We start from the raw sequence: 17,286 nt of genomic DNA, 5'->3' as shown, positions 1-17,286 counted from the left end.
AATCAAATTCACTCCCAAAACCTCATTGTGACTTTTTTAAAAAACCATTTGAACCACGAAGGCTATTCTTCCCTTTGCCATTTTTTTTAAAACCGCTTTTTAAAGTTTAAGAGGAGCTGAAATGTTGATTGGTGTGTGTTTGTGTTCCCTCATCTCAAAAAATATCGATGTCCAACATACTGAAACCATGACAACCGACACAAAAAGATTTAGCATACATGCCAGACCAGCATGTGGCCGCTGTAATTCTGCCACAGAGATACACTTAAAACGGAGAAGAAGACTTGGGGACTATGCGAAAATTAAGCTTCGCTCAGTATATTAACCAACATGAACAAAACATACATTTATTAATCTGTGTAATGTTTGTTAATAAAAATTTACAATCAATTCAGTGTTTGTTCATGCCTTTGTTCCTGTTAGTGACGTAGCCGGTGTCTCAGGAGTAGGGCCGAGCGACGGACATGGGCTGATGACGTCATCGTTTCAGATATATGGATTCACTGTCCACACGAAAACACAAGGGTGGCTAAACGCGTCTCCGTGTGGACGGGGCCACACTGCAGTATCATGTTACTGAAGAGCAGCTTGTGTGTTTAATCATTTCCAGCTTAATCAGATGGCTAAGTCACAGCAGCAGAAGCAAAGAGGCTGACACTTCAAATACACTTTTACATTGTGTGTCATGGTGAGAGTCAAATATGATCTTACCACAATTTTTCTAGCTGACAGTGAAGATCCTCCAGTACAGCAGAGAGCTGATCCACTGATTTTCCTAGTTTATTCTCAGACAAATTCAGTTCTAACTCAGGTATGAAACGTTTTTTGATTTCAGAGCTGAAGCCAGAGCAGCAAAACCTTCATCTGTAAAAGAAGACAACCACCCCATCCTGTAGAGAACAATTGGATGACACACCTTCAATCTCTCGGTTCTGATCAGATTAGGTCAGGTCAGAAGAATCACTTATTAAAGAGAAAGTACAAACTTAAAGGAAGTAGTTAGCACTTCTAGAACAAAACAATATTTACATATACTGGTTGTACTCACCCCCTTGTCATCCAAGATGTTCATGTCTTTCTTTCTTCATTCGTATAAAGAAATTATGTTTTTTGATGAAAACATTTCAGGAATTTTCTCCGTATAGTCGACTTTTATGGTGTCCGTGAGTTTGAATTTCCAAAATGCAGTTTCAATGCAGCTTCAAAGGGCTCTAAACAATCCCAGCCTAGGAGGAAGGGTCTTATCTAGCAAAAACAATAAGTCATTTAAAAAAAAAAAAAAATATTAAAATATATACTTTTTAATCTCAACACGCTCGTCTTGTGTGTAGCTCTGCAATGCGCATGCGTATTACTGCAATAGTTGTCCCGTTCGAAGAAGTTAGGGTATGGTCGAAAAACTTGCATATCATTTCCTCTCCTCCAACTTCAAAATCATCCTACATCACTGCAGAAGTACCCGACCCAGTGGTTTACAAAGTAAACATGCAAAGAAGGTCAAATGACCTTTATATAAAAAACAGTAAAACAGCAATGTAGGGACGATTTTGGAAAATGAGATGGGACTGTCATGTACCAGAATGCACAGTTCACGCAGAGCTACACAAGACAAGTGTTTGAGGTTAAAAAATATAAAATTGTACATTTTTTTAGGAAATGACTTGTCGTTTCGCTAGATAAGACTCTTCTTCGGCTGGGACGTTTAGAGGGGAGCCCTTTGAAGCTGAATTGAAACTGCATTTTGGAAATTCAAACTCACGGACACCATAAAAAGTCGACTATATGGGAGAAAATTCCTGAAATGTTTTCCTCAAAAAAACATAATTCTTTACGAATGAAGAAAGAAAGACATGAACATCTTGGATGACAAGTGGGTGAGTACACATTATATGTAGAAATTTTTGTTCTGGAAGTGAACTACTCGACCGTTAAGGCACATAAAATCAATCATTGGATCTCTTGAACTAATGGTCACTAAACTGAGATCTAAAATATCACAGAGCACAAAAGAAAACATTTTTTTAAAATGTATATATTTTTTTATTACACGTCAATGGCTTAAAAAATGATAAATATTTAAATTATTTAAATTCAAAAACTGAAATACTACTAGCATCTACTAAACTTTGCAAAGCAAGAACATTTCTAATAACTGGGTAAACCCTTATATCATATGCAACTCTTCTCTGACTTTTATTAGAAAACACTTCAAAATACTGACCTCTAAATTCTGGACAACTTCTACAGCACAGAAGATTTATGAGCTTTTATTTTCTTTATGTTTTAACAGTGAAGTGATTGTTCTCAGTGATACTTACTGAACTGATCTGGATTCTTTAATCACAGGCAGCAGCTTCTGGAGAACCTTCAGATTTTTCAGCTTTATTTTGGTGTTTCCTCCAACAAATTCCTTAATATTAAACACATCCTGTCTCTCTGATGTCAAAAAACACAAAAAACTACAGCTGACCACTGAGATGAAGATAGTTTGACTCCCTTTATTGTTCCAGATTTCAGATACTGTTGTATTTCCTCCACTAGTGAATGATCACCCAGTTCATTCAGACAGTGGAACAGATTGATGGATTTCTCTGTAGAGTCAATGATCCTGATCTTCTCCTTGATGAAATCAACTGTTTTTTTATTTCTTCTTCTTTTAGTTCTTCTTGTCTGTTTCATTAGACCTTGTAGGAGATTCTGATGAGACTCCACTGACAGACCCAGAAGAATCTGCAGGAAAAGGTCCAGATGTCCATTTTTACTCTGTAGAGCCACATCCACAGCTCTCTGATGCAGAGCAGATAATGAAACATTTTTAAACATGAGTTGAAACCAGTTCTTAATTTTAGACAGGGAACTCTGTTTGGTGATTTGGTCAAACACATTTCTGTTGTGGTTTGTACAGGAGAGGTGCACATATAGAGCTGCTAGATGTTCTCTGACCACCCTGAACGCTCAGAACGGATGAACAGAAAGCAGAAACCTTTCCCCCTCCGATACAAGCCCAACTCCCTCTGAAGATCTGAGTGCACAATCCTGAGTAAACTGATGCTTCTGTCATATCAATGCCACACTCTCTCAGGTCTTCCTCATAGAAGATCACATTGCCTTTTCACAAGCTGCTGAAAAGCCACTTTCCCCAGTTTGAGGATCATGTCTTCTTATCTGTCACGTTCTTCTCATAGTCCTTTTCATGTTTGATGTTGGTCTGAAGGATCAGGAAGTGTGTGTACATCTGAGTGAGAGTCTCTGGGAATTGCCTTGGGAATCTCTCCACTCTCGCTGGCCCTCGACTCAACATCTTCTCTCAGAACAGCGGCTGAGATCCCAGCAGAAAACACTGGGATGTGGCACATGATGAAGAGGCTCCTTGATGACTTCAGGTGTGAGATGATCCTATCGGCCAGACTCTCTGAGTTCACTGATTCTCTTCCTGAAGTATTCCTCCTTCTGTGGATCATTGAAAGCCTCGTACCTCTGTCACTCGATGGGACACACTCAGAGGGGACGAGATCAGCTGCTGCTGGTCTGGAGGTGATCCAGATGAGGAGCAGAGGGAAGCAGATTCCCCACAATGAGGTTCGTCAGCAGCACGTCCACTGAGGCTGATTCACTTACATCACACAACCTCACATTACTCTGAAAATCCAGAGACAGACGACACTCGTCCAGACCATCAAAGATGAACAACACTTTATATTCATTACTGGATATTTCAATTTTTTTTATTTCAGGGAAAAAGACGTGAAGAAGATCTGAAAGACTGAGTGTTTTGTCCTTTATCAGGTTGATCTCTCTGAAAGGAAGTGGAAATATGAGCTGGACGTCCTGATTCTCTTTCCCTTCAGCCCAGTCCAGGATGAACTTCTTCACAGAGACTGTTTTTCCAATGCCAGCGACTCCCTTTGTCAGCACAGTTCTGATGGGTTTGTCTTGTCCAGGTAAAGCTCTAAAGATGTCACTGCATTTGATCGGTGTGTCCTCTGTTGCTGCTCTCCTGGATTGTGTCTCAATCTGTCCTCACCTCGTGCTCGTTACTGATCTTCTCTCCACTCTCACTCTTCTGTGATGTAGAGCTCTGTGTAGATCTCTTTCAGGGATGTTTTGGGTTTCCCTGCGGCGATGTTCCCTCATACAGACACTCAAATTTCTTCTTCAGATTTGATTCTAAACGTGTTTGAGGAGGACGTGTTGAGGACATCATGGCTGTAAAATTAAAATACCACATTATTACATAAGTTAATGAGAACTAGTTTGTTTTGTTTTTTTTATTCTGTATCATCATTAAATCATATCTTTTACAGAAATGTTATACCTGAGATCAGTCTGTGTATCTCCACTCTTAGGATGTAGTGGAGGACTCACAGACCCTTCACTCCTCATAGACACACAGCTGGGCTCTGGTTCTGATTTCTTATGATGAAATGAACTTAAAAAAAAAGATTACAGTGAATGTTTTAAATTACTGTATTCAAATAATATATATATATTTGTACAAACATTTTAAAGAGCACTTTATGATCTTTATTTGTGTTGATACAAAAACTGTAAACTGAACTAAATGCTTTCACAAATTTGTTTCTGTGTGAGCACCACTACATATATTAAATTATCAAATGAAATAATATAATTTATCATTATTAGAATACTATTCTGATAATCCAAATTTTTTTTTTTATAATTTTACTGATTATTGTTCATATTGTGATTGAAATATTATACCCCAGATCAGTCTGTGTATCTCTGCTCTTAAAATTTATTGGCAAAATCCAAAGACTCGTCACTCTTCATAGACACACAGCTGGGTTCTGGTTCTGGACTCTTCTGATGAACTGAACTATAACAGAAAGAGATGAAAGAAAATGCTTTGAATTACTGTATTCAGCAAATTACATATTCATTTATCCTTATAAAACACTTTAAAGAGCACCTAATAATTATTTACATTAAAACAAATTAAACAGTGATTTCAGAGATGTGTCTGTGTGAGAAACATTATATACATTAACATCAGGAAAAAAAAAAAACTATAAATATGTACAAAAACAATTTCTCATATCTTGTATAAAAGAGTACTGATACTACTCTGATAAAATAAAGTGTCATGCTATAATCAAATTTATATAGTATCATTATGTATCATAATTATATAATATCTTTTACAGAAATGTTACAGGCTACCTGAGATCAGACTGTGTATCTCCACTCTTAAACTCTATTGGCAAATCCAAAGACTTGTGACTACTCATAGAGACACAGCTGGGCTCTGGTTCTTCTGATCCCTTCTTATGAAATGAACTATCCTCATAGAGGAGAGGGTGGGATATGGTTGTTATGGTGAGTTATTGTGAGAAAGAGAGAGAGAGAGAAAAAAGATTAGTCAATAGTTTAAATTACTGTATTGAAAATACTGTACTAGTTCTGATCACTTCTGGTGGACTAAACTATAACAGAGAAAAGGTAATGCTTTGTGACGACCATTATTTTACGTAAGGTCCTAAAAGCCTTTATCATCAAACACCATCTTGCCATCTTCAATCATTTAAAAGCAATTAAATAGTGTTTATTGAAAGTACCTGCATCCTGGGGAAAGATCTTCATCTCTGGATGTTTGTGTGTCATCCATGATGAAACAGAATCTGAGCTTCACCACTGACTCTGGATAGAAATGACAAACAAACACAATAATTCAGCTGAACAGATCCTGAGAGTCGAAGAAACAGAATTATCACGTCTCAAGATCCTAAAATCCTGTTTTTCTCGTTCCCAGAAGTCACCTGTACAGTGTCTCGAGTCTTGTTTTCTCACCTTGATCAGTTTTAATTAGCTAACGTTACATATCGACAACATGCTCCGTCTTTTCTATAAGTAGCCTATACAGGTAAATTCACGGTTCCTACTAAAAACTTTGATAATAGCCTACGCATTGTAAAGAAACGGTTCTAATTGTTTAAAAGGCAAAAAAATCAACACATACTTTCACTTTCTATTTGAAACGAAAACACACACACACACTTCTAATTGTTTACACAACACACACCACACAAAAAAACAGCTGTGTTCTGTGCTAGACTAACTGGCATTTGTATACCGTTGTTGTTCTCTCGTTGGTCTGATTGCTTCTACTGTTCTCATTTGTAAGTCGCTTTGGATAAAAGCGTCTGCTAAATGATTAAATTTAAATGTAAATGAAAGCCGATCCAGAGAGACGGAGAAACAGGATCATGAGACAAATAATAATAATAATAATAAAAAAAAACCTTCATGAGACGCGCGTTCACTCGAATTCAAATAATGTCTGTTTTTTGTCAGCACAAAGGCTAAAATTAACCGCAGGCAACCCGAAACACATCCTGAATACGCCCTTCAGGGAAAATATATGAATGCGGAAGTTACCTGTAAAGCGTCAGGAGATCTGCGCACTCACCTTGACCAAAATATAATTAGGCTACATAGAAATTCACACAAATCCTCCAACTTTCCTGTCAAGTAGCCACTGGTAAATTCATTAGCTATAAAGCTCCCCATAAAACACTTCAGTATTCCGTATTGTAAATCAATTCATAGCTCTACATGGCGAAACACCTGAGCTTTTACTTTCACTCTGTTTGTGTCTCGAGCGATAAACAAGTGACGTCTCGTGTCTTCCCTGACTGTTTAGCAAGGCAAACTTCAACTAATGATGGGACACTAGAGGGCGTGGAAGCTTCATACAACATTTTACATGCGTCCTACACAATTTTACTTATTAAATAAAGTCAAGAAACATTAGTTTTTTAAATCTCGGGACATTTCAAAGCTATTTAATTCATTAGTTTATTTGTTTGTTTGTCGTTAATCAAACCCGAAGACAATCTCGGCTTTTGTGGTCGTTCCATCAAGTGTTCTGCTTTGTGACCAACTTTCTAATTTTCTTTCCCAAAATTCACCTTTGCCACATTGATACAATAACAATACTGATGTTATTTCACCAAATCTCACTTTTCATTGCTAAAAATTATTACATCTGAGTTTATCTTTTTAAGCTCATCTTGTTTTTTACTGGTATCGTTATTAATAAGACTAAATACTTTAGATGATTAAAAGATGATTGAAAGCTCAATGATCTTCAGCAGCCTAAATGAAAGAATAAAATACACAAATCTAAGAGCAATATACTTTAGCTACTCTACAAAATAAATGAACATCTCTACAAATTTTGTGATGTTTCAAAGCAACTTCATTTGAAGATATTTAAACACAACTTTTGAACAGTAACATAACATTAGAATCTCATATATTTGAATGACAGCGCAGTTGACTGAGAGCTAATGTATGTGCTTGTTTAAGTGTTTTTTGTGTGAAACTCCTTCCACACTGCAGGCAGCTGAACGGTTTTTCATCATTATGAATCCTGAGGTGCTGCTTCAGATGACTAGCTGCTATAAAGCTCTTGCCACTATAGCAATGAAAAAATTAAGATACATATGTTCTTTACTTAAATAGGCTCTGGGATCATATAAACCCCAAACAGAACATAATGGTTAATATAAAATGTGGAATTAAGAAAGGGTGACTGTCTCATCACTGTTTTCTGATGTTGGCCTCAGAAATGCCATTAAGAGGAATGTGTCAACAATTATTAGTAATTAACTGTGTTCATAGACAGGAGGAAAAAAGTAAGAAACCATTATATTTTACGCCCTCTGCTGGTAGACACATTTACAATAACATCTGTAGTCAGGCCTTTTCCTGAGGTTACTGATCTTGATTGGGTCTGTCTGCAGAATGCAAGAAAGGGGCGTTATTTGAAGTGGTCGTAAACTTGACGAAAGAGGCGTAACTTGAAGTTGTCCAAATCACACAGAACCACGCGAGATGTCAAAACGAGATTTTGTCGGGCTGCGTTCGAAACCGCATACCCTTTAATTAGGCACTTAATTTCAATAAGAACTAATTTAACGAGCGATAACTCTACAGCCTGAATGCGTTTTTGTGTATGAAGCATTAATGCGATTTGGATATCATCATCCGCTATGTTGATCATGTGACCTACAAAGTTAAAACGAGCGTAAAAACTTAAAAGATATGAGTGAAAGGTTTAATGAATGTATTTGTATCTTGATAATGAAGATTGTAGTATAGCCAATACTGTTAATTTAAGTTTTTATATTTTTAACTCCACTAATGTGATTTTTTTTTTATAGAATTAGAAAACCCAAAATCGTTATCTCTAGAATATTTTTTTCAATTATTTTATGTGAATTTTTTTTCTTGTATAGTATCTTATACTATGATGAACACGTTATTTTTTTATTTACTGTTTTATGGCGTTATGATTATTGTTAGATACAACCGTCTTACCATGATCTTTTATGTAATAAGTTTGGCAATAATAATAAAAAAGAGGTCCAGGTGCACTACCACCTCACAGCATCACTAACTCAACAGTCCAGTACAGTTTCTCTCAGCGATCTGCAATATCTGCACAAACGAAACGTCGAACAGCTGCTCGAAGATCTCACCTTTGGAGAAGATTGTTGATTTTATACTCTAAAAATGTAAGTATTACTACTCAAAAAATTAACATTACCCCATAATGAATTGCATCTTTTGCTCACCCCAACACTTACATGCAATAATAATGATAAATGCCAACCAATAATTATATACATTTTTTTTTCCTTAAAATTACATTTTAGTAAAAAAGAAGCAAAATGTATTTTCTGTCGTGACATAGCTATACATGAATATACACTAATGCAGTTGATGTGAATACATCAGTTTTCAGTCAAGCAATTAATACATGAATAGATAAAATGTTTATATTTTATTTACTGACAAGAAACATGTCTAAATGATTAAAAGAATGTATAAATGTTAGCATCACAATAAATGCAGACATGTACAAGTCAACGACAGAAGAAACAAAGCTTCTTTCAAACTTACTGTTCTAACAATCATGTATTTACAGACGGTGAAACCCCACATCTTACTATCATCTCAACACAGCTGAGACAGTTCTGCTGCTGCGCTGTGCTTCACAATCTCACTCTTCTCAACGGGGATGTCGTTGAGCAGCAGGATGAGGAACACCTTGATGACGGCTCTCTGAACCACACAACCTTGAAACGAGAGCAGAAGAACACATGCGGGACAATCTGAGTGCTGCTGTGTCTGCTCCAAACAATCGTGTGCTGCTCTCCATGAGCACCACTACCTGTAAAACATTTACACAGAGTTTACAAGTACATGCATTGATTTATTTTTTTTGTAGTTTGATAATTTACTGAACTGGTTCAAAACTGTGCTTGAGCACGGGCTCTTTTCTCCAGCTTGATCAGAGGATTGTAGGCCTCTGTAATAAGAGCACTGTCAATCACTTCAGATAAAAGCTCCATCACATTTTTTGATGATGCTTTTGAAGCTTCCGAAAGTCAGCCTTCGTTCTTATAAACAGAAACCAGCAGAACAAACTTTACCAAAATCAAATCCTCAGTGTCTTTTGGTCTTTCTCTAGATGCTCTCGCTGCTCTGGGGTCACTGATGATGAAGAGACCACAGCAGCATCTGGTCCTGATGAGACAGTAAGAGCTGGAGTGATGGAGCGTCTCATCCGTGTCTCTGGACCATTTCCGGATGCTGCAGTGGACTTCTCCATCCTCAGTGCACACACCAGTCTGCAGACATTTTCATAACCTACAGAAATACACACAATACAAAAAGTCATTACTTTATTCTTTTGTTTCAGGTTTTTCCTTTTTTTCCCCTTTCCTTGCAGGTCCTGCTCCACCACAAAAGATCTGCAGCAAATGTACAGAAAACAACAAGAAACAGTGCTGTAATAACTGTTTGAAATTACACTAATTAAAATGTTTTATTTATTTTTTGTAGTGTACTTACAAAAATCCTTTGATGGCAGCATTCCTTCATCAGTCACTCTACAGCAGATAAACATAATCTGTTCCTGTAACATCCAGACAAGAGTCAAGTAACCTCTGTGATTTATCTGTGATATACACAGTTACTGCATCTGCATGTTGAGTTAGTAACTGATGTAACTCGCTTTTTATCCAACACAAATGTTCCTAAAATTATCAATATTGCAAATGGACAAATAAAATAGATAACTAGTGTTTAGTTACTGTATGTAGATTTGTTTGTTTACATGACTTACACTCATCTAAATCAGTCTTAACAGTGAATTATACATAATAGCACACAGACATCACTCAGATGCTTGTTTCATGTCTGTTAGATGTGCTTATCTGCAATACTTATCAAAGATTATGCTGTCAGATGACAAATAGACATTTAGTAATCGTCTTCAAGATGTATATGGTTTATGTAAATCCAATTTAAAAGAAGTGTACTTAATGGAGCTACCCTGTTAGTTATTCATTATAAAACGTGTTTTTACAGCACAATCACAAATATGCTATATTATGTAAGTAACAAACAGGGTTTAGATTAAGCCAGGATCAGGCCATAGCTCAATTAGTCTTGTCTGTGAAACCGGAGGATAGCGTCTTTACAACACCTTTTGCTTATATTTTGCTGCGACTTTTGACACACCTTAGTTTTAATAGATTATTAACTCCAAAATCAATACCACTGTATGAAAATAACTTGTACTCTTAAATTTAAATAATTATTTCGTGAAAAAATATATTCTCACCATTGTAACTCATTGTAACTTCTTTCCAGTTTAACGGCAGTTGGCATCCAGCTTATTGGTGCAATACCGCCCTCTTCTGTCCCGGAGTGTGGATCCTACTAAACGTACACATCACTCACATTGTCCCCTAACATTAATATCTACACACACCTTATGCATCAAATCCTGCCTAAAACCCCTGCTTAAAAAAAAAAAAAAACGTAATCAATATTCTACTCTGTGCCCTACTGAAAGCAGCCATATTGCCAACAACTTATTATCACTTTTTTATGTTTGACATACTCGCGTGATTCTGTGAGATTTCGACAACTTCAAGTTACGCCTCCTACTTCAAGTTACGCCTCTTTCAAGTTACGCCCCTGTCTTGCAGTCTGCAGGCGTACACGCTTGTACTGATCAGACATGTCCACAAGTCTTTCATCTGAAGTCCTGTTTATATTCAAAATCGTCGCTGTAACACCATGAATGTTGGCACCCAACATAGATGCTAATTTAATGCTCACTTAATTCTAGATCCAATTTAATCACTGTATTGCAAATTAATCACACATCAATTTTAGCTTTGAATATACACCTCAAACGATTATTTAAAAACATTGTAAAGCATTGAATACACATTACAAAAAGTAGCTTTAGAAAGAAATATTTTGATTCAACATAACATAAATAATAATAATAGATGGACATTAATGGTTTTTAAAAAATGAATGAGTATTAATGAGTATTATTAATTCAGTCATTTTTCACCATGTCATGTATCACTGCAATAGAAGTAATCTAGAATTAAACTACAATTTCAACTAATATATGTTTCATCATGTTTCATTTGTTTGACAAATAATTTTGTATTGTAGTGTCAATGGCATCATGCACTCATTTTTGAGTAGAATTAAACTACAATTTCAACTAATATATGTTTCATCATGGCCAACAAGTATTGATTAATTCAGTGTTTGGGGGGGGGGTCAAATAATCTATGGGTTCATCATGTTTCATTGTTGACAAATAATTTCTGTAGGTGGGGCTCAGGCTGTGGCTAATTCATCTTGTGCATGTGACACGCAAATATATATATATATATATATATATATATACATATATAAATTATGCCACATAAATTAAATTATATATTTATAAATTATATATTAAATAAAAAGAAAACAGATAGACTATAAAAAGAATAGAGAAATCGTGTTAGAGGCCTTTTTTGCTTTTGTTAATTGTATAAAAATAAAAAGAAAACAAATAGATAGAATACAAAAAGATTAGAGAAGAGTTTTTTTTTTTTTTTTTTTTTTTTAAGAATAGAATAAAAATTGCCTAAATCAGACTTTGTGAAAAATTTCTCATGAGCACACAAATGTTTCTCGTGAGCATGTGAAAGTCTGTGTATTTTTTATTTTTGTAAAGGTCCCTTTAGGGGCTCCTTTTTTTGCTCATCTTTTTGTTTTAATTGTTCTTTAAGTTTGGTTCACATGAATCCTCATTAAAATAGTTTAAATGCTTTAGATGATCATGTCTTCTTCTTTCACATATTCTGGTCATGTGCTTGTGTATCTCAATGATCAGGACATCAATTAAAGCATGCTCTTAATAAATTGCAAGAATAAAAATACATAAATCTGACATTAGTAAAGCAATACTTGTACTCAAAATCAAAGAATATCATCTCTACAAATCTTGTGAGATTTCAAAGCAAGTTTATTTGAACAAATCAAAAAAAAAAAACTCTATTTGAACAATAACATAATATTTGCATTATCAGAATCTCATTTATTTGATCTACTGCGCAGATGATTGAGAGCTGATGCTTGAGGTTCCTCTCCAGCGTGTGTTTGTATGTGCTTGTTTAAGTGGCCTTTTTGTGTGAATCTCCTTCCACACTGCGAGCAGCTGAACGGTTTTTCATCATTATGAATCCTGAGGTGCTGCTTCAAATGACTAGCTGCTATAAAGCTCTTGCCACACCCTTAAAACACATGTGATCCCGCCACCCACAGCATCATGGATCTTCTGGTGCTGATTCAAGGAGTCCCGCCGTGGAAAACTCTTTCCACACAAAGAGCATTTATGGGGTTTCTCATTCATATGAAGTGTCAGGTGTTTTTTTAGATTTGCCGATGAAGTAAAGTTCTTCCCACACTTATCACACTTAAATGTTTTCTCTCCAGAGTGATGCAGCAGATGATAAGTGAGTCCTGATGACTGTATGAAGCTCTTCCCACACTGATGGCATGTGTGTGGCTTCTCTCCAGTGTGAATTCTTTCATGTGTCACAAGGTGGCCTTTTACTTTAAAACTCAGTCCACATTGAGAGCAGGTGAACGGTCTTTCTGTAGTGTGAGTTTTCTGATGCTTTCGCAGATATTCAGGCGTAACGAAGGTCTTTCCGCACTCAACACAAGCATGCTTTTTCACAGAAGAATGGATCTTCTGGTGTTTCTTGCAGTTGGCCAGTCGTGAAAAACTCTTTCCACACACTGGACACAAATAAGGTCTCTCTTCTACTTCCATCTCATCTAAAACAAACATATTCATATTCTTAATGTTCCTTTGCATTCAATAATGAAGAATCAAAAATGGACACCAACCTCTTTGCCCCTCAGTATCTTCATGTATCTTGCTGCATGGATTTGGATAATTCATGTCCTCACTCTCCTCTTCAAATTGTTTCCATAGTATTTTGCACAATTTCAGATGGAGTTTGACAATTTATTGCCAGCTTTTACTGGTGAACTGATGTTGTTGGAGTCTGTGGCTTCAGGGTGAAATGCTGTGTGGCAAAGAGGCTAAAAGCACCAGACATGACAAAATCAAAATACGTCAGAAATACAAAGTATTTATAAAGGTTATAAATTTAATAGCATAAAGCTTATTTGAATAAATCTGACTTCTAAATAATAATAATTATTATTATTATTAGATATTAGATACACAAATGTGTTCCAAAAAGTTTTAATACATGTTTCAATAGAAACGGCACATAACTAGTTCACAGTTATAAAGTTTAAAATCATTAGATAATAAAGATAAATGTAGATAATAAAAAAAAAATCACAATCTAAGTGTATATATATTGCGTTAATTCGGTTGTTCAACAACAAATATTTATTAAAATGACTGTTTTTAAATGATTGAGCTCAGTCAGTTTGACGCACGCGCGCGTGTAACTTGAAGTTTGCTTATAATAAACTTTTGCTAATAGGAAATATGCGCAGGACTTCAAATTCATAATATTTAAAGAATATTGAGTAAAATAAAAGTTATGCGCTGGGGAAAGCACCTCTCAACGCGGTCGAAGATGAAAACATGATGCGATAACGGGACTAATGGGCTTTGGTCAGACTGACATGTGATTGTGCGAAATTCACCAGCAGAGCAGAAAATATACCTGCATTTGGCGTTTTGGTTTTCTAGAAATCGAACATCTCCCACGTGTATCTGCATGCGGCATGCGTCGGCGATCATCCACAATGTCATTAAAGCCTCTTCATGTAATATTAGCAAGCATTTTCAGCTTGAACAAGTCAAACTCAGCACTGCACTCGTCTCTCCCGCCGTGTTTGGGGCGTGGCTACATGTATAGCCCCGCCCACAACTTATCTCATTGGCTCGTACATGGATTGATGAGCAAATTAATCGTTTTATATCGTCAAAAACACACCATTATTTCGCAAATCGGCAATTGGGTCTCGATTTCATTACTTTAAAATAACGAGGGGACAGCTTTTCCTGAAATGTATTGATGTAAAATATACCAGGCTGTAGTTCACGAAAATGGCCACCAGGTAGAGCCAAAATTCACCTTTTCAAGATCCATCACAAAGTAAAGCATTTCACTTTTTTACAGCTTTTTTTTGGTGGGCTTAGTTAAAAATATTTTGATATTTTAAAAAAAAATATATATATATTTTTGGGTGCCCACTACCCTACAGAGAATAAGCGTTTTGGAAAAATTATAGATGAATGAATATTGGGTGTGTTAATATTTCATATAGACCACATAGACACATGAAGGGTAGCGATGGTCTAGTAGTCGTTGAGGAAACTCTCTCTCTCTCTCTCTCTCTCTCCCTCCCATCCCTTTTCTCTCTCTCTCTCTCTCGCTCGCCTCTGTCAGAGACTCAAGCTTTCATGCGACAGAGCAGTCATAGCTCCACCTGAACCTTTCAGCGACTCCTGCATTCTGCAGTTTAATTTAGATGTTTTTTAAACATCTCACCGAATCTTCTCATTGTGTTAGTGTGAGAGAGATCAGGAAGAACAGAAAAGACCGGAGGAGTTTTACTACAATGAAACGAATATTGGTCCTGATGCTGCTCGCGCTCGGGCTCTCCTGCGTGCGCGCGCACAGAGGTAAGACATCAAGCTACATCAACATATCTTCACACGAATACAAAGAACTGTAAACTTAACAAAGCAGTAGGTAAAAATGAATCTGTAGTACATGAGAGGGTTTGCTGAATGTGCGCTTTTCCAAAATTACCTGTGAATGCATCTTTTTTTGATGAGAGTTTTGAAAACTTGTGGATCAAGATTTTATCCTCATTGTTTTTAATTGAGGAGTTTTTATTGTTGTGTTGAGATTAGTGTTGAGAGAATGACATTCTTACTTACTGATCAGGTGCTGGTGAAAATTGATCACATACTGCATGATGCTGTATGCGAGTTTTTTTGGGATACAATAGTTATTTTCTCTCTTCTTCTGTCACAATAAATGTCATATGATGCCATCTTCCAAAGATTGAGTTTTTTTTTCCCTTCCGGTTGTAAAGATTTAGGTTTTTTTTGCGGACCCACGAGTAAGTGGCTCGTTTTGTATCTGTCTTATGAGTTTAAGTGTAAAAAAATATTTAATATAAACTATATAATTTTTTCAATAGGGAGAATTACTTGATACAAAAATTTTTGTGTATCGAGTTCATTCATTTATGTGAATTCATATACTCTCCAGCTGCAATCCTACTGTAGTTTATAACAATACAGATAAATCTAGGTTTTAAACGGGTGTTTAATTTGAGACAGCATGATTGCTTTTTCTTCCTTTGCATAAGCCTTCTCATAACATATATAGTGTTTAGTTTGCAACTGACTGAAGATATGCGAGCTTACAATAATTTATCTCACTGCTCAGCTTTTCTCATCTTTTCTTGTCTTTTATTGTTGTCCCTGCCCTGTCCAGTGATACATATTCTTGTCTTTCCCATTTTCTCTTTCCATTTCCCAGTGGTTTATTCATCTATGTGTTTCAGCTTTGCTTGTTTTGTGTAGTTCATGACAGTCTCTTTTCACTAGCGCATGGACAGCTAGCTGTCACGGGAATAATCACAATCCCTCTCTTCTTCGTCTTCTCAAAAAACTTAAGATAGTAGTATATGTCAAAATTTATTTTTGCACAAAATTAACAAAGTTATTTCAGCCTGGAATGATCATAAACATCTGGAAATCACAAAATAAACTAGAAAGATCAGTGTCAGCAGATGCTGTATAGACTGGTATTGGTAGTTAGACACCTTTACCTTGTGTTTGCAGTTAATGTGACACACTCAGAAGCTGCTGAGTTCTCAGGTCAGTCTATTGCGTTACGTTTCCACGTTTCCAAGCAACAAAGGGCAATGCATTATAAGGAAGAGAAAGGAAACTATGTAGACCTTGGGTTTTCAAATCAATGATATATGGACTTCTTTCACTTCATTATTTATATAGCAAATAAAGTATATTTCAGGTCTGGTGCAGTATATGCTGCAAATATCTGTTCTTTGCGTGTTTTCTATGTGTTTTGTTTGTTTTTAAACTGGGCAAGCAATCCTAACTGAGAAACTACTGATTTATAAAGATGCACAAGGCTAATATTATGTGTGTTTGTTTGTGTTCTGTTTTACTTCTTGTTTAATTATGTTAGATTTAATTTAGTTTTATCTTATAGCTTAATTTTTGTTAAAATTTATGTTAAAAACTACTAACTACTAAAGTAGTCTTAACATTACATGAACAAACATCCTGGTCTTATAGTTCCTTATATCTCGAGGAGGTTATGAGGCCTAAAAGTTCCTTAGTTTTAAAAATCCGCGGTGAACACAATAATTATAAACGATGGTACTAGTTAGTGTTTTAAATCAAAAATGTTGCACGGGTTTGTTAATCATATTATTTACTATTTTGATATTCAAATATTAAATTGTTACAAAACAGCTCCAAAAGTGATTATCCAAAAACCCGGGGGAGCCCCGCCGGCGCGCGCCAGCCGAGCTGGGTGACCCGCAGTCAGGGACGGCCGCCTCGGCTGGGCCGCGTCAGTGATGGGGAAGGAACACACACCGAAGGCACGACCGCAGCCGGGCCATGGCGACCCAGCAAGGAGGTACCGCCAGGGACACCACAGTAGAGCGGACGCACAGCGGAGCGCCGCGGGCGCCAACAAGACGGAAAAAGAAAAACAGGGACAAGGGAAACGAAAACAAAAAAGGGAAACAAAGGGGGGACACAGAAAAAAAGGGAGGAAGGCAGACAGGGAGACCGAGTGGAGACAGAGACAAAAGAACAAGGAGGGCGACGCCAGCCAGAGCACCAAGAGAGCGGGGACGACAAGGGACACAAGAGCAGAGAGACGGCGCCGCCTACGGGAGGCA

General features: G+C 36.5%; 2 protein-coding genes, 1 long non-coding RNA gene and 1 pseudogene across 3 annotated transcripts in view; 1 reads left to right on the top strand and 3 right to left on the bottom strand.

Moving 5' to 3' along the window:
* LOC109075228 (NACHT, LRR and PYD domains-containing protein 3-like) overlaps positions 1 to 6,626 on the bottom strand; it is a 388,647-nt gene extending 382,021 nt beyond the window's left edge. Inside the window, 2 exon segments of the mRNA XM_042771796.1 lie at positions 5,577 to 5,658; positions 6,397 to 6,626. Coding sequence (XP_042627730.1) covers positions 5,577 to 5,626 — 50 coding nt within the window. The 5' untranslated portion in view covers positions 5,627 to 5,658; positions 6,397 to 6,626.
* On the bottom strand, positions 4,187 to 5,299 carry LOC109083878. The gene is made up of 4 exons (XR_006161850.1): positions 5,182 to 5,299; positions 4,723 to 4,837; positions 4,316 to 4,429; positions 4,187 to 4,206 (listed from the first exon to the last, which is right to left on the bottom strand). It is a non-coding gene; the product is annotated as an uncharacterized LOC109083878 (long non-coding RNA).
* Positions 6,627 to 12,598: 5,972 nt separating the features above from the next.
* On the bottom strand, positions 12,599 to 14,266 carry LOC109095332 (gastrula zinc finger protein XlCGF49.1-like). Its single transcript, XM_042771753.1, has 3 exons — positions 14,049 to 14,266; positions 13,249 to 13,446; positions 12,599 to 13,176 (listed from the first exon to the last, which is right to left on the bottom strand). Exons 2-3 carry the CDS (start codon positions 13,301 to 13,303, stop codon positions 12,599 to 12,601), a joined length of 633 nt encoding a protein of 210 aa, XP_042627687.1. The 5' UTR covers positions 13,304 to 13,446; positions 14,049 to 14,266.
* A 514-nt stretch (positions 14,267 to 14,780) lies between these two features.
* The window catches only part of LOC109093757, a 50,011-nt pseudogene continuing 47,505 nt past the window's right edge, over positions 14,781 to 17,286 (top strand).

This window comes from Cyprinus carpio, chromosome A15 (genome assembly GCF_018340385.1).
Source record: "Cyprinus carpio isolate SPL01 chromosome A15, ASM1834038v1, whole genome shotgun sequence".
Lineage (NCBI taxonomy): Eukaryota > Metazoa > Chordata > Actinopteri > Cypriniformes > Cyprinidae > Cyprinus > Cyprinus carpio.
Note: the sequence above shows the minus strand (reverse complement) of the source record. Positions and strands in the feature narration are given on the sequence as shown.